At 36.3% G+C, this 23370-nt stretch overlaps 1 protein-coding gene across 1 annotated transcript; it reads right to left on the reverse strand.

Annotated features, from left to right (window-relative positions):
- Nucleotides 1-106: 106 nt before the first annotated feature.
- On the reverse strand, nucleotides 107-23322 carry LOC117341095 (ankyrin repeat and SAM domain-containing protein 3-like). Its single transcript, XM_033902929.1, is given in 14 exon segments — nucleotides 107-1811; nucleotides 3538-3689; nucleotides 4079-4220; nucleotides 7267-7409; nucleotides 7792-8271; nucleotides 8273-9030; nucleotides 9906-10043; nucleotides 11027-11194; nucleotides 11704-11836; nucleotides 12580-12661; nucleotides 14200-14321; nucleotides 15324-15519; nucleotides 16485-16679; nucleotides 23239-23322. Coding segments are annotated over 13 exon segments (3006 nt in total). The 5' UTR covers nucleotides 16670-16679; nucleotides 23239-23322; the 3' UTR covers nucleotides 107-1504.
- Nucleotides 23323-23370: the final 48 nt, after the last annotated feature.

Genomic DNA, 23370 nt, shown 5'->3' on the forward strand with positions numbered 1-23370 from the left:
ATGCGTCCATGATAAATTATTGCGTCAATAGATCTGCCCTATAACAGAGCTTTATCAGACATACTCTACTATACACAGTCATATATAACAAATATACATGATGTAGGACATATACAATACATTATCATATATTGTGTAATTATACAAAAGATGGCCAGGTACGATTCCCCGATCGGACATGAAAAGGTTTGATGTCACCTGCCCAACCACGTGGGTTTTTCATTTGTCAACAAGCGTGAATAATATAAGTTGAAATAACTTACATGTATTTCACAATTGTTGTAAAATAAATAATTTTTTGGTGATTTAGAATTAAACAGTTTCCAGCATTTCCTGTCAATAACTATACAGTTACAGTTCAGTAGTATTTGTACAGTGATTAAGTGGGCAGATTTCACATGAAAATATAGGTTTCACATGTGAAATATTTATTTCACATCTAGTGCCAATGGTGTACGTTTACACCTTGATACTGAGTTTTATGTGTGCAATAAAACAACTTAACCTACTCCGAGAATCTGTGTATTAGTGAGATCAAGTTTCACATGTCCCACATCCTACCAGTGAAAGTTTTTATCATTAAGACCAAATTTCACATGTGCTACATCTTACAGTGGAAGTTTTTATCACTAAGGCTGAGTTTTACATGTCCCATATTCTACTGTGAAAGTTTTCATCACTAAGACCAAATTTCACATGTGCTACATCATACAGTGAAAGTTTTATCAATAAGACCAAATTTCACATGTCCCCTCTTCTACTGCGAAAGTTTGTGTTGCTGAAACTGGTATTTACATAAAATACTTTCTTCTAACATATGAAGACATATGTCAATAAAGAAAGAGAAAAACAAAGACGAATGTTTCAAGCTAATCATCATATACTAGGTATTTTGTTAGCTTGTACCAAGACTAATGAGCAAAAATGCTGGGCGGGGGAGTTTATCAAAAATGTCTGTGACTAATTTAAAAGATAATCTATTAATTCAATATATATAACTTATAATATAATTTCAATGTGTAAGTGACTTGTAAACTTTTGACTACTGTGTAGTGGGCAATCTGCAGGAAATTATGGTAGGATTATATTACCATAGTACAAACTAAGACACTAAACATTTGATTATTCCTCTCATAACAAACACAGCATAAAACATGATAATTAATTGAAAAATCAAAATTTGCGTACTCTCATTATGTATGATTATGTGAATTTTAAATATGCAACATATACTTCATGTTAAAACCTACCGCAGCAGGAATTCTTTAAATCTCAGTCTACAATTTTGATTTCGTAATCAGTCAATTTTTAAGAAATCCCAAAAGCTGTTAAACTATGGGTATCCAATTGCAAATTTATACATACTGTTTAAAATCAAATCCTGCATTACCACAACACTGTATTATGAGAACCGAAATCTCTGTTATGAGATTTTAAAGCTCAGTGCTGTAACTTCTACTACTAACTCAACATGACGTTAGCATTAGTAGCTAAAAGACTTTTGCTATGAAAAGCCAGAGTCCTGTGAATGAGAATTAGCTCCCCACGTAAGAAGTCGGTCAGCGTTCATCGTAATCATGGCAAGATATTTCTGTAGGTCCTTTATATAGTGTTCTATCTTCTTTATTGCCAAATCTGCTGAGGAACCAGCCTTGTCATTGGCTGATCCTCTTGTCCTGTCATCCAATGACAAGTCCTCTCTCATTGCACTTGCTAGATCATTCAAATTTCTTGTGTCTGATGATGGTATTGGCTGATTTCGCTTTTCGTCCCGCATATCAGCTTTCACCTTTATCTCTGTATGAAAATGTCTGAAAAAATAATTGATGTAATATAATATTTTCAAATAATTCACTTTGTTCATTCAAATAATATAATAAAACACGGTGTCCATGGGTCTTATTGGACACCTTTGTTCTGGCATGTAGACTGAATGATTTTTTTTTCAATTATAATTGAACACATCTCACCCCTGTGACCTTCAAAGTAGATAAAGGTTTACCCGTGTGACCTAGCTTAAAAGTAGATAAAGGTTTACCCGTGTGACCTAGCTTAAAAGTAGATAAAGGTTTACCCGTGTGACCTAGCTTAAAAGTAGATAAAGGTTTACCCGTGTGACCTAGCTTAAAAGTAGATAAAGGTTTACCCGTGTGACCTAGCTTAAAAGTAGATAAAGGTTTACCCGTGTGACCTAGCTTAAAAGTAGATAAACGTTTACCCGTGTGACCTAGCTTAAAAGTAGATAAACGTTCACCCGTGTGACCTTAAAAGTACAGAAAGGTTCATTTATTTGAACAAACTTTGTAGAAATTCATCACATAATGCCAATTGACTAATATTATGACCCTGTGACCTTCAAAGTAGATAATTTACCCCTGTGACCTTCAAAGTAGATAAAGGTTTACCCGTGTGACCTTAAAAGTAGATAAACGTTTACCCGTGAACTTAAAAGTAGATAAACGTTTACCCGTGAACTTAAAAGTAGATAAACGTTTACCCGCGTGACCTTAAAGGTAGATAAAGGTTCATTTATTTGAACATACTTTGTAGAAATTCATCACATCATGCCAATTGACTAATATCATGACCCCTGTGACTTGAAAGTAGGTCAAGGTCATTCTTTGAACAAATTTGGTAGCTCTTCATCCACACATGCTGTTGCCCCAATATCATAACCCTGGGCCTATTGGTTATTATGTAGATGTTAAAAATTTAACATGTTTGACCCCTGTGACCTTTATAGTAGCTACATTATTTACACAAACATGATAGTTCTTCATCACAAGATGCTACTGGCTAAATATCATGACCACAGGCCTTGGTTAGTGAGAAGAAGTCGTTAAAATATTTTCACACATTTGATCCCTATGACTTTTAAAGTAGGACAAGATCATTCCTTTGAACAAACTGGGTAGCAATTAATCCCAGTGTTCTAATGCCCTATTATCATGCTTGGTTAGTGAGAAGAAGTCGTTAAAATATTTTGACACATTTGACCCCTGTGATTGTAACAGCACTTGATTTATTATAAGAATACCTGGTAAGTCAAAAATATAAATTGTTAACACACAGACTGCCGGACCACATAAAACACAAGGCAATCACAATATATCAAAACTGTTGCACCTGAAAGATAAATAGAAAATTTCTGTAAGACATAAATGCCCCTTCTGCCACTTGACACCCAGAAACACAGTTTGGGGAGGATCACATCAGCAGTTCCCGAGATAAGATTTGGACGGGACGCACATGGGTAGCACTATATGCACCGCTATTTCATGGCGGGGGCATAATTTATAACAAAGTTAACAGGCACAGATTGGAATATTGGTATGTTGATATTTATGAGTTCAACATTTCTGTCTGAAAGTAAATAACTATCAACATTTCACAGTATTTCTACATGAAACAAGGTAAAGAAAAACCGCAGAAATTGTGCATTTTTATCCTCTCCTGTTTGGTTGTCTTCCCGAAATAATTTCCTGTCTCCTGGACCATTTAAACAAGGTTATTTTAAAGTAAATCCCATTAACTCACTTGAGTTTCCTTAATGACTCTTTCATCTCCTCACATCGTTGCCTTGTGTCAAAGCTGATCTGTTGTATGTCCGTCAGACAACTCTCTGTCACGTTACGGATTCGTTGTTCCTGTAGAACCTGAGCCTTCAGAGCTTCAATTTGCTCAAATGACTGGAAAACAAGGCAACATTACTGTATCTATTTTAAAATTTATTAACCCTGAACCACATTTTAAGACTTCATAAAATTTAGGAGGGTCTTATCTGCAGACATACGGTTTATATGAAGATAAAATCCAGAATTTGGTATTTTGTCAGACAGCACTTATCCTTAGATATTAAATAAAACTTGATGTGTTATCACTAATATAGTAGAGATTATTTTTCTGGCACAAATTTCCAAGTTAAATTTTAGGCAAGATGAATTATTTTTCACGAGTTTATGAAATGGTTCATGATAAGTTTCTCTATCTTTTTTCAAGGTACATGTATCTTTTTTTTCCACAATTCTAACCTTTCCCAAAAAATGTCATATAAGTCACATATTAAGTATACACACACCTTGCGTAACTGAAGACCCATGTCCTGCATCTCAGTATCCAGTCGGTCAGCGTACGCCTGTTCCAAACTGGACTGACAAATTGGCCCCCGGTTGTGCCATCGGGCGATCGCATTGGTCATCTTCTTACGAGGCCCAAACAGCCTGTAACAGAACAAATCAATGAGTACCAAGTGTAAACGATTTCATGTTAATAGTTTTCATCTTCAAATTTGTTTTTGATGAAGCAACAAGGAAAAGATGCTGAGCTATGAATAATGATACACAATATATGACCCAGAGATAGATCTTGTTAAATAATTCTCAGCAACTAGAAATTGTACCAGCAGAAACAACCAAATGATTTCCATAGCAACCAGACAATGCACAGAAATCCACACATGATTACCTTAAGTAACCAGAAAATTATTTATACAAGAGGCCCATGGGGCCTGTATCGCTCACCTGGTTGGATTGGACCAAATGTCAAAATAATGTTCATATTGAATTTGTTTTATTTGTAAATCTCTAACAATGCTATATATCGTTATAGTGTGGGAATCCGAACTGCTTTAAAGATTAATGAAGTCCAGACTCTCTAAAGGTCTGAAAGACCTCAAGAATTGTTTTTAGAACATGCATGCATTCATCACTTTATAACTAGTAGCGATTTAAAGGAATTAAAACTATTTCCCCTATTGAGCCCCACCCTTTTGGCCCCTCGGGGGGTCAGAGTCACCATTTATGCAAAATGTGTTCCCCTTTCCCCAAGGATGTTTCTGACCAAATTGGGTTCAAATCCATTCATAACTTTATGACTAGTAGCGATTTAAAGGAATAACCTCTATTTCCCCTATTGGGCCCCGCCCCTTTGGTCCCTTTGGGGTCAGAGCCACCATTTATGCAAAATCTGTTCCCCTTCTGCCAAGGATGTTTCTGACTAAATTGGGTTCAAATCCATTCATAACTTTATGACTAGTAGCGATTTAAAGGAATTACCTCTATTTCCCCTATTGGGCCCCAACCCTTTGGCCCCTTTGGGGTCAGAGCCACCATTTATGCAAAATCTGTTCCCCTTCCCCCAAGGATGTTTCTGACCAAATTGGATTAAAATCCATTCATAACTTTATGACTAGTAGCGATTTAAATGAATTACCTCTATTTCCCCTATTGGGCCTGCCCCTTTGGCCCCTTTGGGGTCAGAGTCACCATTTATGCAAAATCTGTTTCCCTTCCCCCAAGGATGTTTCTGACCAAATTGGGTTCAAATCCATTCATAACTTTATGACTAGTAGCGATTTAAAGGAATTACCTCTATTTCCCCTATTGGGCCCCGCCCCTTTGGCCCCTCGGGGGTCAGAGTCACCATTTATGCAAAATTTGTTCCCCTTCCCCCAAGGATGTCTCTGACCAAATTGGGTTAAAATCCATTCATAACTTTATGACAAGCAGCGATTTAAAGGAATTACCTCTATTTCCCCTATTGGGCCCCGCCCCTTTGGGTTCTCGGGGGTCAGAGCCACCATTTATGCAAAATCTGTTCCCCTTCCCTCAAGGATGTCTCTGACCAAGTTGGGTTCAAATCCATTCATAACTTTATGACTAGTAGCGATTTAAAGGAATTACCTCTATTTCCCCTATTGGGCCCCGCCCCTTTGGCCCCTCGGGGGTCAGAGTCACCATTTATGCAAAATCTGTTCCCCTTCCCCCAAGGATGTTTCTGACCAAGTTGGGTTCAAATCCATTCATAACTTTATGACTAGTAGCGATTTAAAGGAATTACCTCTATTTCCCCTATTGGGGCCCTGTCCATTTGGCCCCTCAGGGGTCAGAGTCACCATTTATGCAAAATCTGTTCCCCTTCCCCCAAGGATGTTTCTGACCAAGTTGGGTTCAAATCCATTCATAACTTTATGACTAGTAGCGATTTAAAGGAATTACCTCTATTTCCCCTATTGGGCCCCACCCCTTTGGCCCCTCGGGGGTCAGAGTCACCATTTATGCAAAATCTGTTCCCCTTCTGCCAAGGTTGTTTCTGGCCAAATTTGGTCAAAATCCAATAAGAACTTCTTGACTAGTAGCGATTTAAAAGAATAACCTCTATTTCCCCTATTGGGCCCCGCCCCTTTGGCCCCTCGGGGGTCAGAGTCACCATTTATGCAAAATCTGTTCCCCTTCCCCCAAGGATGTCACTGAACAAGTTGGGTTCAAATCCATTCATAACTTTATGACTAGTAGCGATTTAAGAATTACCTCTATTTCCCCTATTGGGCCCCGCCCCTTTGGCCCCTCGGGGGTCAGAGTCACCATTTATGCAAAATCTGTTCCCCTTCTGCCAAGGATGTTTCTGGCCAAATTTGGTCAAAATCCAATAAGAACTTCTTGACTAGTAGCGATTTGAAGTAAATGTTGACGGACGACGGACGGACGGACGACGGACGGACGGACGGACGGACGACGGACAGACGACGGACGCTGCGCCATGACATAAGCTCACCGGACCTTCGGTCCAGGTGAGCTAAAAATTCCACATGTGACTAAGTTGCAAAACAGTTTCAAAAGAAATCCAATCTATATTATATATTCTACCATGTTTGCTATGCAATGCCAGTTTTGATTGGTTTAAAACCATGTATTATTTTCCAATTACACACGCTCTTGCCAATAATACATGCTTGTGAGTCACGGGTGTTACAATTTTATATATCTAATATTCACAAATTTTACATATGGAGGCCCCCCTTTTTTTCTTTTTTTCTTTATCCTTTTTTTTTTTAAATTTTCAAAGTCAATGCCATATGATAGATGCTCTTGATCGTAGTACTGCAGTGCCTGTAAAGAAATGTATATTTCATCAACAAATAATGCAATACTCAACAAATAAGTTACAAGGTTTTCCCAGGGTTTCTTTGCTATTAGAAAGAGGTCGATCTCAGAACTAAACAGTACATTGTAGAGTAGAAATAATCAACTTTGACTCGTGTATTGTTGCAGGATATGCAACTCGGACTCGGATATTTTGCAATTTTAATTAATAACTCAGGCCTGCAGGCCTTCGTTATTAATTAATTGCAAAATATTCTCGTCCTCATTGTATATCCTGCAACAATACACGAATCATCGTTAATTATTTCTTAAGTAACCACCTTTCGACGGTAATAAGCATAAATGAAGTTTTGGTATATTGCCAGAAACAGCATCCGTGACCTACTTTATTCCGACTTCCTTGAGGTCTGCATCTGTCAGGGAGAGAAAGACCTGAAGGTCAACATCCTGCTCCTCAAATACAGCCAGGTACCTGGTCAGTCCCAGCTGGTCAAGCAGTCCAGCCAGGTCCTGTGGCTGACCATCGGCCTAAAGACACACCAAACACTTTCTTAATAATCAAGTCAGTAAATTAAGATATATATACACTTATAAGATGATTAGCATCTGAATTATCAATTATTAATTAGATGTTGACGGTCAACATCTAATTAATAATTGATAATGCAGATCAATGACCTATCAGCTCTTAATTGTTCAACTTGGAAACCAAATTCCAAAATAGCATCAAATATAGTTGTATATACTGGTTGTAACTTTAAACTTTTAAATCATAATTCTTCACTTTATTAAGATCAATAAATGTTTATTCAAATTTCTGGTTTACTATATTTTTGGGGAGCAATAAATGAAAATTTCACAGACTTTATATTCAAACTTACATTCTACATACTCAGAACAATAAGCTTACCTTAGGATGTCCGAAAAATTGCTGATCTTGCAGCAATGCATTGTGGTTCATCATTGGATTGGCCGTCATGACAACATTGGTGACAGCAGGATGAGAGACCATCCCAGAGTTGGTCGCCGTCATCGCTGGACCAGGAGAAATGATGGAGGATTGTTGGATACCAGTGTTTGAAACTATGGCTGGATTAGATTGCATGATGGGAGACGGGGAAACCCCCTGGTTTTGTTGCATCATGGGAGTTTGGGAAACCCCCTGGTTTGATTGCATTGTGGGAGACTGAGTGACTCCCTGGTTGGGTTGCATCATGGGAGACTGGGGAATACCTGTGTTGATAGAAGGAGTAGGAAACAGCTGGTAGCCTATCTGTGCTGCACAGGTGACAGGGTTCGAACCAAGACCCGGGAACATGTTAGGTGGTGGGTAGCTATTGTCAGTATGGGGAAGGGTTGTTGGCCTGAGTGACATCAGTCGTAGTACGCAGGACGTCATATTCCTGAGGCGAGGACATGTATCCGACGTGTGATTGATGGTCACTCTGGGAAGAACCACTGTTACAGGGTTTAGATTCAAAATGATTGCTTGGTGCAAAATTGGACGGTTTTGTACTAAAACTGGACGGCTGTGTGCTGAAATTGTTTGGCTGGGTGTTTAAACTGACCGGATGTGGTTGACTACAAGCGCTGAAACTGGACGGCTGAGACTGATGATTGGCACTGTTCTGATGATTTATATTAAAACAAGGCATGGATGTTTGAGAATTTGAGCTCATTGTAGCCAATTCTGCCCTTGTGGTGAAACTTGACGAATAATTACTTGTCACAAATGTAGTTGGCTGGGGCGAGTTTGTAACAGGCCTTGGTGTATCTATTTTACTGTTGAGTTGACCTGCTTCTGAATCCTTCCCACTACCACCTGGAAGGTTCGCCTCATCACACGGTATACTGGCAGTTTCACTGACTCCGTCACTAACCAAGGCAGTCACTAAGTCTTTGTTAAAACTGCTGGCCGGCGAGAGTGCAGGACCGTTGAGACTGTTTGTGCTGCCATCTAGCGAGGAGTTTCCGGAGTGTGACGTTATACTATCCTGGGGCTGACAATCATCACTGTCCAGACTACTTTCACGATTTATACCCAGTGCTGCCATTAATCCCCCACTGGAGCCAGAACTACTTTTTATGGTGAGAGCGCCGGTCTTGGAGAAAGCATTACCATCATCTTCATGTTCATCTACGCAAGAATCTGTAAAACATCAAAATAAATTAGACAAGAATATCAAATTATATCAAAAGCTGCATTTTCCCCCTCCACCAGTATAAGGTTACTGACCTTTGCCTTTTGTAATATATTTGGTGTTATTAACCCTTGCAATATAAATGTTCTGACCTTTGACACCTGTAAAGTAGGTGTGCTGACCTTAATTAATTTTGCCCTCAGAATACAGGTGTATTGACCTTTGCCCTCTGTGAAGATGGTCTGACCTTTGCCCTCAGAATACAGGTGTACTGACCTTTGCCCTCTGTGAAGATGGTCTGAACTTTGCCCAAGATATGCAAGACATGGAAGTGTTCTGATCTATAACTCTCTATTGTAGATGTACTGACCTTTGTTCCTGTAGTATAAGTGTATTGACCAAAGCCCAATTGATGTAAGACACAGCGTTTTGACCTTTGCTCTAGGAATATGTAAGAGGGTTCTGACCTTTGGCCCCAGTAATAAGAGTGTTCTGACCTTTGGTTCGAGTAATAAGACATTGTTCTGACTTTTGGCCCCAATAATAAGACATTGTTCTGACCTTTGTTACTAGTAAAAAGACAGTGTTCTAACTTATGGCCTCATTAATAAAACAGTGTTCTGACCTTTGGGCCCAATAGAAGACAGTGTTCTGACCTTTGACACTGTAATAAGGTGTAATAACCATTGTCCATGCAATGTAAGACATAAGTGTTCTGACCTTTTCCTACTATAGTTAAGGTATTTTGTAAAAGTGTACTGAACTTTGCCTCCTGTTGTAAAAGTGTACTGACCTTTGCCCCCTGTAGTAAATGTGTACTGACCTTTACCCCCTGTAGTAAATGTGTACTGACCTTTGCCCCCTGTAGTAAAGGTATACTGACCTTTGCCCCCTGAGCTGTCGAGAGCACTGTTGTAATCCTGTTGGTTAATTGGTGAGGTAACATCACGAAAGGATAGTTTTGGTGCATCACTCGGGTCAGCCTCATTTTGTTTAAAACTCAGGTATCCTTTTGGCACTTCTGTTATAGACAAAAGAAAGAGATGCATAGATTATTGTACTGATGTATAATTAAACCATCTACAAGTTTGATACTTAACGAGGTTAAACTTACCAAGGAAACATCTCTTTTGAATACCATCTTAATTAAAATGCATTATCTACATATATTGCAGATATTATATAATAATTGATTAATGACAATTGATCATGAATTTTCAATAGAAAGAACTTTATAGAACAAAATCCAAAGCTACTTACTTTTTCTAACAACAAATTTATATGAAGATACCATTTAAGTTCTAAACTCCTTCCCCTGCCTTGCTTGGCTCACTTACTTGTGAGTAACCCGGTGCTTGAGAGTGAGTTTTTTTCTCCCTACACCTACTTGGCTGTGAGTTATCTCCCCTTTACATTCTTGGATGTGTGTTACCTCTGCTATAGCATGTGAGTGCGAGTTATCTCCCCTTTACGTTCTTGGATGTGTGTTACCTCCCCTATAGCATGTGGGTGTGAGTTATCTCCCCTATACCTGCTTGGGTCTGAGTTACCTCTGCTATAGGTACCTGGGTGTGAGTTACATACCCTAAACATATATGAGTTTCAGCTACCTGCTTTGGTGTGAGTTACCTCCCCTACACCTACTTTGGTGTGAGTTACCTCCCCTACACCTACTTTGGTGTGAGTTACTTCCCCTACACCTACTTTGGTGTGAGTTACCTCCCCTACAGCTACTTTGGTGTGAGCTACCTCCCCTACACCTACTTTGGTGTGAGTTGCCTCCCCTACACCTTCTTTGGTGTGAGTTACCTCCCCTACAGCTACTTTGGTGTGAGCTACCTCCCCTACACCTACTTTGGTGTGAGTTGCCTCCCCTACACCTTCTTTGGTGTGAGTTACCTCCCCTACAGCTACTTTGGTGTGAGCTACCTCCCCTACACCTACTTTGGTGTGGGTTACCTCCCCTACAACTACTTTGGTGGGAGTTACTTCCCCTAAACATACTTGGGTGGGAGTTTTCTGCACTCCCTGGATGAGAACGGTCAATAAGCCTTGCAATGGCATCAGGTCCATCTCGTATACTGGGCGCTCCTTTTCCCTTCCCTCGACGAGTTTGCTGTGAGCGACGTACAGGAAATGCCTCATCTGATGAGCTGAGGTCAGCATCGAGACCTTGCATGAATAAAGTTTTGGGTGAAATGCCTTGTAACACTTTCACAAATATATTAATGTAAATAACTCCTTTTTAGGACTCTAAATTAAAACACGTTTTTCAAAATAGCAGAAATCTTTGTCATAATTTGAATTTGACCTATCATAACCATACAAGATGCATATTCAAAAGACTTTCTAAATGGTACTTGGCATACGACATATTTATCAAGGTAAATAAATTTGCTTTTAATTAAGAAAATAATTTCTATGCAAAAATGATCTTTTAAAATTAATTGCATGAAATGATGTCATGATTAATATACTGACCCGGAGTCTCCCAAGCCTCTAACAATTATTTAATTATAATTTGTCTTTGTATAATCAGAATTAGCACACATCTCTGTTATACTAGAATTTTCCCTAGCACGGGAACTAATCCTTTGTATACTTAAATCATATCTCATCAACTGGACGGATTTGCACTATTCAAGGGAGAAGTGGGTCAGAGTGACCTAGAATCCTCATACCTGCTTCCGATCGTAGACAGGTGATTGGCATACTGTGGTTGTCTATGAGGCTCACAATTTTAATGTGTCCATAGATGAGAGCCAGAGACCGTGCCGTATCACCATTATGTGCCTTGCTGTTAACTGTCACTCCCTAAAGCACACACAAAGTGGAAATCAAACACTGCGGCAAGTTAACAGTGTACTGGTCATGATAGTTAACATCCTGCTGAAATATTCTCTAAAATGTGGATGTATAAGTGATTTTAATGATGAGTGTGATATTAAGTGTAGTATGATATTAAGTGGAATATGACATTAAGTGGAGGATGATATTAAGTGAGGTATGATATTAAGTGGAATATGACATTAAGTGTAGTATGATATTAAGTGTAGTATGATATTAAGTGTAATATGATATTAAGTGAGGGATGATATTAAGTGTAGTATGATATCAAGTGTAGTATGATATAAAGACAGTGAAGTGTAGTGTTATGTTGATTATGATATTAAAGTTAAGTGTGATATTAAGACAGTGGAGTTTGATGTTAAGGGTAGTGTGGTATTAAGTGGAATATGTTATGAATACAGTGGAGTGTGGTAATGTATGTTGATTGTTATATTAATTAAGTGAAGTGTTGTATTAAGTGGATGTGATATTAGATGGTGTGTTATATTAAGAGGAAAATGACAATAAGTGATAATATACCCAGAATTGATCTTTCAGGCATTTCAAAGTTAAAAGTTAGAATTCACATGGAGTCAAACTGCATGAAAGGTTTGAAAGACTAACTGAACAAAACTGCGTACAGGGTATTAACATGTAAAAACTTCCTCACAAATTTTCTTTAAAATGCACATGTTTTGAAATAGATTGGAGACAGTAAAAGGACTTACATGTTGTAAGAAGATTTGAACTATGATTTCGTGTCCCTCAGCAGCTGCCTCCATGAAAGGTGTGATACCCATGCTAGGTTCTCTATGGAAACACAAAAATATACATTGGTTGAAACCTTAATTAATCAGATATAACTGAACATCAAAAGCAATAAAAAATATGGTTTTTTGAATATTGATATACCGGATAATTACAACACATTTCATCTAGAATTTCTGTTTAATATCAAAATGTTTGGGAAATGAGTACATTCAATATCCATGGATGTAAACACAATTTCACAGAAAATATTATTTAAGATATTTCCCCAATCTACATCAGGAAAAATAAATTGGCTTAGCTTTACAATAAGCAGCATTAATGTTAATCGAGGATGATTTTATCTATACAGTAAAACTCGGATAAGTCGAAGTCGACAGGACGAAGCAAAATATTTGACTTATCTGATGGTTCGACTTGTCCGTGTTTATTTGTATACAGAGACAAAATACCCGAGTATCATCGGCTGTATACCGAACAAGTGCTTGATAACATGGTCGAAAATAAACAATAAATAATAACAAAGAAATTAATTGTACATGATTACAATTATCCGTTTATCTAATAAACAATATTGTGCACAGTTACAGATCAAAGCAAAATCCATCGGTGAAATTATCTTTGCCCTACAGACACACAATTTACACACGGAGTCGTACACATTACAGCATAATATTCTATGAAAATGATATATACATTATAAGAATACAAATGTATATATTGTGTATATGTATATATATGTTTATATTGTTCTTCAATTCAAAAATATGAAATAATAAACAGTTCAGAAAAAATTGATCGACCATACGCATGCTGATTTTGTATAAAAGGTGAAGGTCGCTGTCAGTGTTTATCGGCTGCATGATTATGCATTGCTACGATGTTTTGTACAGAATAAAAACATCCCCCATATTATTGTTACTACATTGTATTTCATCGGTGTATTCAGAATTTAGGCATAGATAAATAAATCTAAAGTATTTTTTACTCTACATTTTTCAGGTGGAAGATATGTAATCGTTTATTTTTTCCTTATATTTTTCGGCGGCCATGTGTATCAAAACAGTAACAGAACACAGTAGGTCATGATGTTATGGTCTATTGGCTAAAACTTGTACATTTCATTCTAAGTTATGTATACCCTAACATTTCACTTCACCTGTGCTCATGTATAAACAATGGGATGATGTGCAACCAACGGCATGAAATTACACTCGGTCAATCAAGCCAAAGTCAGCAAATTCTACCCTGAGAAAGCAATGACACCTTTGATGTTCGACACAAAAATGGAAATTTTATATTTAGAAGGGAGGGACCACACAATATATTTGACACAACCGCAGTATTCGATTCAACAGTGTTCGAATCATCCGTGTTTAATTTACTAAGATAAAGAAGGGAAAAAATCGGGACCGAACGAAACATTCGACTCATCCGATGTATTCGATTCAAGGGTGTTTGACACAAATGAGTTTTACTGTAATATGATATCAGCGGATTTTAAAATCTGTGCATCTTCAAGGAACAAGAAACTGACTTGTATACAGAAATATTTGTATGTAGTACTTAGTACTACTTACATAGCGTCAATATTTGCGCCCTGTTCCAGGAGGGTCTGTACCATGTTCTGGTGGCCAGCATATGTTGCATGAAAAAGGGCAGTCCAACCTTTCTGATCTCGGGCCTCTAATTCAGCTCCTTGCTAAAAACGTTAAATGTAAAAATAAGTAAAATATTGCAAAGTTTATTTTTGAAGTTTTAAAATTTTCAGATAAACAAGGGTTTGAAAATAACTATTCCAGTGTGAATTTATTGAATCCCTTCCAACCTTTATTGAACATATTAATGGACATCCAGCTATATGAAAATATTTTAATATAAACATTCTGACAAATTAAAATGGATGATATGGCAACATAATAAATGAGTATTTGTTGATGTATCCAACAAATATGATGGACCCAGCTTATATAATGATGTATTATGAAAGGTTGAGATCTGTATCCATGTAGCTAAATTTGCAAGTTACAGTTACATTTGCGGAATCTGCTGAATAGCACATACACAAAACTGATCTTAATCATATATTCCTACCCTGGTATGTACAGATCTAGATCTAGACTACAAAATGTCTGCAAGACATAAATGCCCCTGCTGCCACTTGACACAGCCTTGAAAAATAGTTTGGTGAGGATCGCATCAGCAGTTCCTGCGATTAGCTAGTTGTACATTACATCTGGATGAGACAAGACGGGATGAGATAGGTAACCCGATATGCCCCCCCCCCCCCCCCCCCCCCCCCCCCCCCCCTGCATTTCATGGAGGGGGCATGGGGGTGGGGCATAAAAATGACTGTAAGACTAAGACATGAATGTCCTGACTATGCAGAAGGGTTCAATTAAAGGTCACCTTTGAACCTATTTAACCTTGATCGATGAAGACAAAAATTTGATTAGCTGAAGAACCTGATGTGCTGATAGGCCTGATACTGTCTTGTCAATATGAACCAGATTTGTTGTGGGGGTTCTTAAGATATGATATAGATTCAGAGAGGGACAGAAGAAGATGGGAGAGATGGACATGGGTAACACTACAATATACCCCCTCCCCCCCCCCTTCCCCCAAATAAAATGACAGAGCATGCCTACATCTCTGTTGATATTAACAGAGTCAACCGGACAAATTTCATTTCCACACTGCTAACCTGACAGATGAAGTATCCAACACTCTCATTGCCACAGCTGGATGCCAACATGAGGGGTGTCTGACCCTTGCTGTTTTTTATGTTGACGGACACATTAGCATCCAGTAATAGGTTAACAATGTTGTCATGACCGATGTAACAGGCATACATGAGCGGCGTCCATCCACCACGGTTCTTCTTGTCAAGGTCCACCTTCCTGTAACACAAAATCAGAGTATGGTTTATAGCTAGCGTTCTAATATTTGATAGCAAGAAACCCCAGATGCACCCATCATATATAGCAAGTTCTTTATTATAGTTCCAAACAATCGTATAGCTTTGTTTGAATTTGTTCCATAAACATGAGATCACTGTTGTAATTCAAATACAATCTTTGACTAGAACAGTAGCAAGAGAAAACGACAGACCTCAATATCTTTTTTTTGTATCTCTGTCACAATTTTCAAAAAAAAAACTATTTTTTGGTCAGCCAAAAACAGTCGTGAATGTCTTAAGCCATTTTATTTCTATGATAATAACTTATATCTGATCACAGTCTTAGAAAAAAATTACCCTACACAGCTAAGGACCATTAGGATCCTTACATGAAATTTACATCAAAATCTTCTGAATCATAACATTTTGAATCCACTGAATATTTTATGTATATATATATATATATATTTAAAAAGAATAAAAACACGACACAGCAGCTAGCGCTTTCGTCACGTCTAGGTGACTCTTCAGAATAACGAATTCTGAAGAGTCACCTAGACGTGACGAAAGCGCTAGCTGCTGTGTCGTGTTTTTATTCTTTTTAAATGCATATTTTTCGTCCGTAAGGTTCACCTTAAATTTTTTAACTTATATATATACATATATATATATATCATATATATACCTATGTGTACTATCATCCCTGCAGTCAGCTGAGAGATTTAAGATCATATCACATGTATACTAATCTTTGGAAAGTACTAAAATATTTGTCAGGTTGATGAATCATTGTAATAGCCTTAACAAAGTAAATGATTGTATGTGCAAAGTACATTTACCTGGTAAATGAGGAGTTATAATGAAAGTACATATCTTACCTTGAAATACATTTACCTGGTTAGTGAGGATTTACCTATCTTAACTTGAAATACATTTACCTGGAAAGTGAGGAGTTAGCCATCTTACCTTGAAATAAATGACCGTACACAATCATAATGGCCAATGCTACTGGCTGTGTGGAGGTCAAGGGGTATGGGGTCAAAGGTCTCCTTCACATTCCAACCCTTCCAAACAGACAGACTTTTGTCCAGCAGTTCATTCTCCGAGGACTCGTCTGAGGCTTCATACTGGGCATCCGCCTCACTGGCCATGATCGCTCTCCTAGTGAGAAAGAGAAAATTATGTATCGATTTTCATCTCCTTTTCTTTCCTAACAGTTATTACTTATGCTCAACTGATCAAGTTAAAGAGAAGATCTCTCTAGCTGTTTGGTTTGGTTTGTTTTTGTTTAACATCCTATTAACAGTCAGGGTCATTTAAGGACGTGCCAGGTTTTGGAGGTGGAGGAAAGCCGGAGTACCCGGAGAAAAACCACCGGCCTACGGTCAGTACCTGGCAACTGCCCCACGTAGGTTTCAAACTCGCAACCCAGAGGTGGAGGGCTAGTGATAAAGTTTCGGGACACCTTAACCACTCGGCCACCGCTGCCCCTCTAGCTGAGTGAGTGGTATATTGCAGCTATTTACCAGGGTTACATATACTCCCCCTCCAGGAAAGAATTATCTTGCCTTCAAGTTTTTCCAGTGGTAACAGCAGTGGTTGTGAAGCAAGGCCGAGTATTTTTCCTAGGTCCCTACAATGCTACAATGTGCTTATGGCAGCAGAAAAAAATTGTTTTTGAGGAAAAAAATAAATGTACCCATGCATGATGGAAAACCAACCAGTGGGTAAACAACTGCATCATACTCAACAGATAATCATCGCCAGAATGTCTTGAACGTACAGTTGAGTGTAAGCTAAATATAACCTTTACACCCTAGTGCACTCCTAGTGAACTATGTTCAAACTTGTAGTTCACTACATTTAAGCTACAGGTAAACTAGCAGTGCACTACGTATACGTCCAGTCAGGTGTGACCACAAATCCCCCTATACAGGTAATGGACAGTGCCACTGGACACGGTCACCTGTGTTAGATACCTGTAGGTTGTACATGTTACATACCTGTGTAAACTGACTGCCTTCAGGGGTCAATCTAGGGGTTTTTTACTACCGTTTATGGGTAGTTTCCCCTCAGGATTTTGTTCCATTTGTTTCCATCTTCTGTTAGATTCGCTGAAATATTGTATTTTCCCTCATGATCATTTTTACGGAAACAATATTCCCACATACTCAATATTTGCCTTCCTAATTAACCATTTGCTGTGTTTACTTTGAAAATGTGTTTTTAATACCAAAAAACTGAAACTTTCTGATGTTTAAATTTCCCCTTTTCAGAACTGATTTTCCCCTATGGTCCAAAAAGGGTAGTTTCCCCTAAATTCTAGATTAGCCCCCCTCCGGACGAAAGCCCCCCTGGACATTAGCCCCCCCCCCCCCCGGACAAAAGCCCCTTCTTTATAAATTTAGCTGGTATACTTTTAATAAATCTGTACTTTTGAAAAACAGAAACTATATATTTATATTGTTGTTTTTATCTCTGAAATTTGGAGAATAATTGTATGGAAAATGAAGGTCCTTGGTTCAATGTCAGTGTATAGCATTATATGTCTGTGGTTAAACATCATAATTTATTTTTTCAAACTTAATATTATTAAGTCAGCTAAAAATTTCAGGAAAGTTCTCCATGATGAAAAATTGTTACTGATTACACATAATTTTTGACTTCCTAATATACTGCAAATATTGATAATCAAAGAAATGCCTACAAAAGCAATAAACACTAAATTTTGATCCCTATTTACAGTGTCTCAAATTATAATATAATAAGTACCTAACCAAACATGTTGCTCTGCGTTGTAATAAGTGGAACAGCTTATTGTTTATGTAACAGACAGTTCAAGTAGTTGTTGTTGGAACTGGTTGTTTACATTGTCGAAGCCACTGATGACATATGTATATGTAGGAATTAAAAATCAACAGAAAAATAAATATCATTTTTTTTTTCATGAAGGGGCTTTTGTCCACTTTTTCATTAGTGTGAAGGGGCTTTTGTCCTAGGGGCTAATGTCCGGGGGGGGGGGGGGGGGGGGGGGGGCTAATGTCCGGGGGGGCTTTTGTCCGTACCTCTCCTGACTTTACCAGGTACATTTAAATGTTGATAAAATTTTATCTAATATTAACTCAAAATAAAATTGGCTGCGATTCTTATATGATATAATATATTGCACATGTACAAGAGGAATTAAAACTCTATCAATTGGATTTATAGTGGAGTGTAATTTTTTATCATTATTTTTTTTAAAAAGATTTCATTATAGTGTAAAATTAAGGTTTCTTTTCCTGATTTCAAAATTTTGATGCTTTTCTCATATACATTTTATACTAATTATTAATTCTACCTTAGGCCTAGCTTGATGACTGTTTGTAGATTTTTTTCTCAAGTACACTGTATATGTACATATATTTTAATATTTATTATTTTATCAGACAAATTTTTTTTTAAATCCAATGTATTGTTACTTCACTAATATCTGTTAATTCAACCATGAAATCATTTCATAGTACATAATCAAGAATCAAGAATCAGAAGTTTCATATATTCTCATTTATGTTATGTAAGAGACATATAATATCTACACAACAAGTTGTGTACATGTACCTGTATGTATAATTGGTACTCTCAGGACATGTACATGCCTATTGTCATGGCCACCTGGGCCCCAGGTCCCAAACCCCACCTCACCACCACCTTATGGACCTCCATAATACCTTACCTACACAGGGTATATATGTATCAGATGAGGATCAGTCTTAAGGTGTGCCTGTTTTAACACCTGACTGTAGTTTTGTCAAGTCCCCAATTACCCCCAGGGGTCCATTTATAGCATGCTGCCCATGCTGTTGCCAGGCTCCTCTGCCTTGTTACCTACCTGTAATTAGCATCTTACAGACTAACACTACTCAGTCATATATAATATCTACCTGTGGATGTTTTTCAAAAATTTGAAGTTTTTTTTTTTTTTTTTTTTTGCAAATCATCAATTAACAATTCATTTGTATATACATTTTTCTTCACAATAAAGATATTCAATAAATATAGTTTGTTTGCTGATTTTCTTTAATTACAAGAAGAGGTAAAATCCCCATGAGTTATATGTAATGAAAATAAACTTAGTAGTATTCTACTTAAATTAGCAATTAAACTGCATGACGCCGGAACTCTTTCTTTTAAATGGATCAACAAAGTTAAAAACATATATGATGAATCTGGTTTCTCATTTATTTTTGAAAATAGATATAGCATGAATAAATTGTTCTTCAAAAATCAACTGAAACAGAGACTCCAAGATCAATTTATCCAAAAGTGGTTCTCAGAAATAGATAACTCTTCAAGAGGCGATTTTTACTCAATATGTAAATCTCAATTTGGTCTTGAAAAATATTTGACAGCATTGTCAGAAAATAATAGACTATATATAACTAAAATACGTACATGCAATTTTAAATTCCCTATTGAAACGGGTAGATGGCAAAGAATCCCGAAAGAAGAAAGAATATGTAACCTATGTTTAGAAAGTATTGGAGATGAATATCACTATCTGTTTTCTTGTAAAAATGAGCTAGTTAAAAATTTGCAAAATAAATATATTCCAAATTATTTTCGTACAAATCCAAATGAGATGAAAATGAAAGGCCTATTGTCAGTATGTAACAAACGAGCTCTAAACGGATTGTCCATTTTTCTTAAAAAAATATCTCTTTTATTATGAAGCTTTAACAAACCGTATGTGTATAAATGATTGTATTATTTTGCTGTAATATATGTAACTATCGTAAAGTGTTGACTTGGACTATGAAAGATTTATACAACATGTATATTATATGTGTCCTCTCTATCATATTAATAAGTTGTTACTGGTAATTAAGGAAACATATACATCATGTGTATTGCAATATAAGTTTCTGCAGCATTTCACTGCTATTTGTAACTATAAAAGCGTAATAATTTATATATTATATCTGTCCATCCTGTCATGTCAAAGAATTTCGTTATAAATGTACCTCATGTGTATTGCAATATAAGTTTCTGCAGCATTTCACTGCTATTTGTAACTATAAAAGTGTAATAATTTATATATTATATCTGTCCATCCTGTCATGTCAAAGAATTTCATTATAAATGTACCTCATGTAACACATTGTCATGTGTCTGAGTGTAAATAAATAAATCTGAAAAATCATCAATTAACAATTCATTTGTATATACATTTTTCTTCACAATAAAGATATTCAATAAATATAGTTTGTTTGCTGATTTTCTTTAATTACAAGAAGAGGTAAAATCCCCATGAGTTATACATTTTAAGGTAAAGTCGTAAAGAACAATTAATTATTTTCTTAATGCAATAGAGAAACACTTGTATCCCAAAATTTTGTTTTTAAACAATATTGCAAAAATGAACTGTAAAACAAAACTTTGGCTTAAGGTCCACATAATCCACATGTGTACATAATATATTTGTTAGCAGGTAACTTTATAGAAGAAAATTATGAAATTACTAATACAAGTGTTGTATAATTCAAGTGTTGTACAGCTCCAGATACATGAACATGTATGTGTGTTAAATAAGCTTTAAACTGTTGCCCTCCCCCTCCCCAAGTTTGCCAGTATTTGTATTTCATAACAAAAATGACATTAATTGTTCCCTCAGGCCATTATCTCATTCTGAATCAACTGATACATGTGTCTCAAATGTGCTCAGCATATTGACGGTTTTCATGATATGAACAATAAAAATAAATTCATAAGTATTATGTTAAACGATGATCTCCAGCCAACTGTAGCAAGTAACATTTCATCCTTCTTCAATAGGCAAAAGTATTTAATTGATTATTTGAATATATGTAGGGTAGATAGTGAGCGATTGTAGGTTTGGGTTGCCTCATCACTTTCGCTCATATCCTCTCTTGATATTGTCAAGGATATATAACTTAATAATAACTTTAAATAAGCATATGTGTTCTAGAATAAATACGGTAATAATTGAGTTAATTAAATATGCGTGATCTCGTTACTTCCACTTACTGAAATTTGAACATTTGAACTTTCAACAGTTGTAGGGGTCATAATTGAAATTTCACTCATTCATGTATTCGTACAATAGTTCAGCCTCAGTTTTGTGATACTTTTATATATGTACATATTTTTCTTGACCATACTATACCGTAGTCTGTGTACATTAAGCTATATATATATTGACTTTTAGGTGATACACTTTTATTATAACATATGTGATAATTTTTTTACTGTTTTAAGTGTCTCATAAGTCAACCATACTGGCTGGGTGTTGATCATTGTACTATGTATATTTTATTGTATAATGTATTTTATGTTGATCAATGTGTGACACTTTAATAAACTAATTTATTATTATTATTATTATTATTATTATTATGTACCTGGAATCAGATCCAATATGTTAGATCTTCAAAGTATAAGATACCTGCACACGTTACATGTACAGCAATTTCAACTATTTCAGTAAAGGAAGATGGAAGGTGTATTACAAGTAACATATACCTTTGATAAACTTAAAATTTTGAAATGTAGAACTGTTATGATCACTTTATTACCAGTACATTCAAAGAATCTCTTTCTTTACATGCTAAATCAATGTTTAATTAATTTCTTTATGTGTTCAGGTTTCTGACTTTAAGCATTGGATGTATACACATAGAATCTGAAATTAAACTATAATATAAAGTAAATGTATCAAATTGAAAATGTTCTAATAACGATAACTGTTTTCAAATGTTTTATTATATATATACTTTCATGTGATGAAAACAAAATTACTGGAATCAAACATGTGAAATATATAACTGATTAATCAATACAAAATATAAAGTACCAAAAGATAAATGAAACTTGGCTTGAACAATTAACTTAGTTAATGGATTGATAAAGTAAATTTGTCTTAACTTAGTTACAGTGTATAATTAACAAGAATAGAAAGGTTGAAATATAACATCAAACTAAACTTCCAAAACCTTTTTAATAACTCTTCGAATATAACTGTTAGATAGCCTTAATTTATATACAGTACAGGTAAAAATCACAGCTAGGTAGCCTTGGGTACTGCTTATTACCTGTATGGGGGTTTTGCTGTCCATCACCTCTTAGGGTGTAGTGCATTACTAGTTTACCTGTAGTTTAAATGCAGTGCACTACTAGTTTGAACTAGGTGGGTTTTTTTTGTTGTTTTTTTATTAAGGTAAAGGTTAATTAGCTTATACACTCAACTGTACATGTATACTCAAGTGACCTGAGGCCCAGCCGTGACTGCATTCTTCTGTCAGCACATATTACATGTATATAATTAGTAATTATGGCTTCTAAGACACGCCATAAAGACTAAAAGTTTAATTTCTTGATCATAATTAATAACATACAAAGAGCTAGATTCTATGACGTTTACAATTACTAGTAGATATCTAATTCATTATTTACTAACCATTCAATCCATAACGCAATTATTTTCTAAGTAAAAAAATCGTCTGAATATTACGTCGATGCTTGTCACAAACACCGTTACACGGCGATAAGATGATCAGATGATCAAGATCAGCATCGTTTTTTTTTCTCGCAGAACCATGGCCTACAATGTGCTGTTGTTGTGATATATGATATTTGGCATACAATCTGTTCAAATGACTTGTTGTTGACATTCTATTTTCAACGAATTTCAAAACCAACTATAAGCCATAGTGTTACTCACCGACAAAAATCATGTCATTCCATACAGATAGTTCATCTTTGCACCTTTTTTCCTCAGCCTATTTTTCAACTTTACCTTTCGGAATAATAATAAAAGGTAAATCTTCCATGTTTTCAATACGCATCATTGAAA

The sequence above is a fragment of the Pecten maximus genome, chromosome 13 (genome assembly GCF_902652985.1).
Source record: "Pecten maximus chromosome 13, xPecMax1.1, whole genome shotgun sequence".
NCBI lineage: Eukaryota > Metazoa > Mollusca > Bivalvia > Pectinida > Pectinidae > Pecten > Pecten maximus.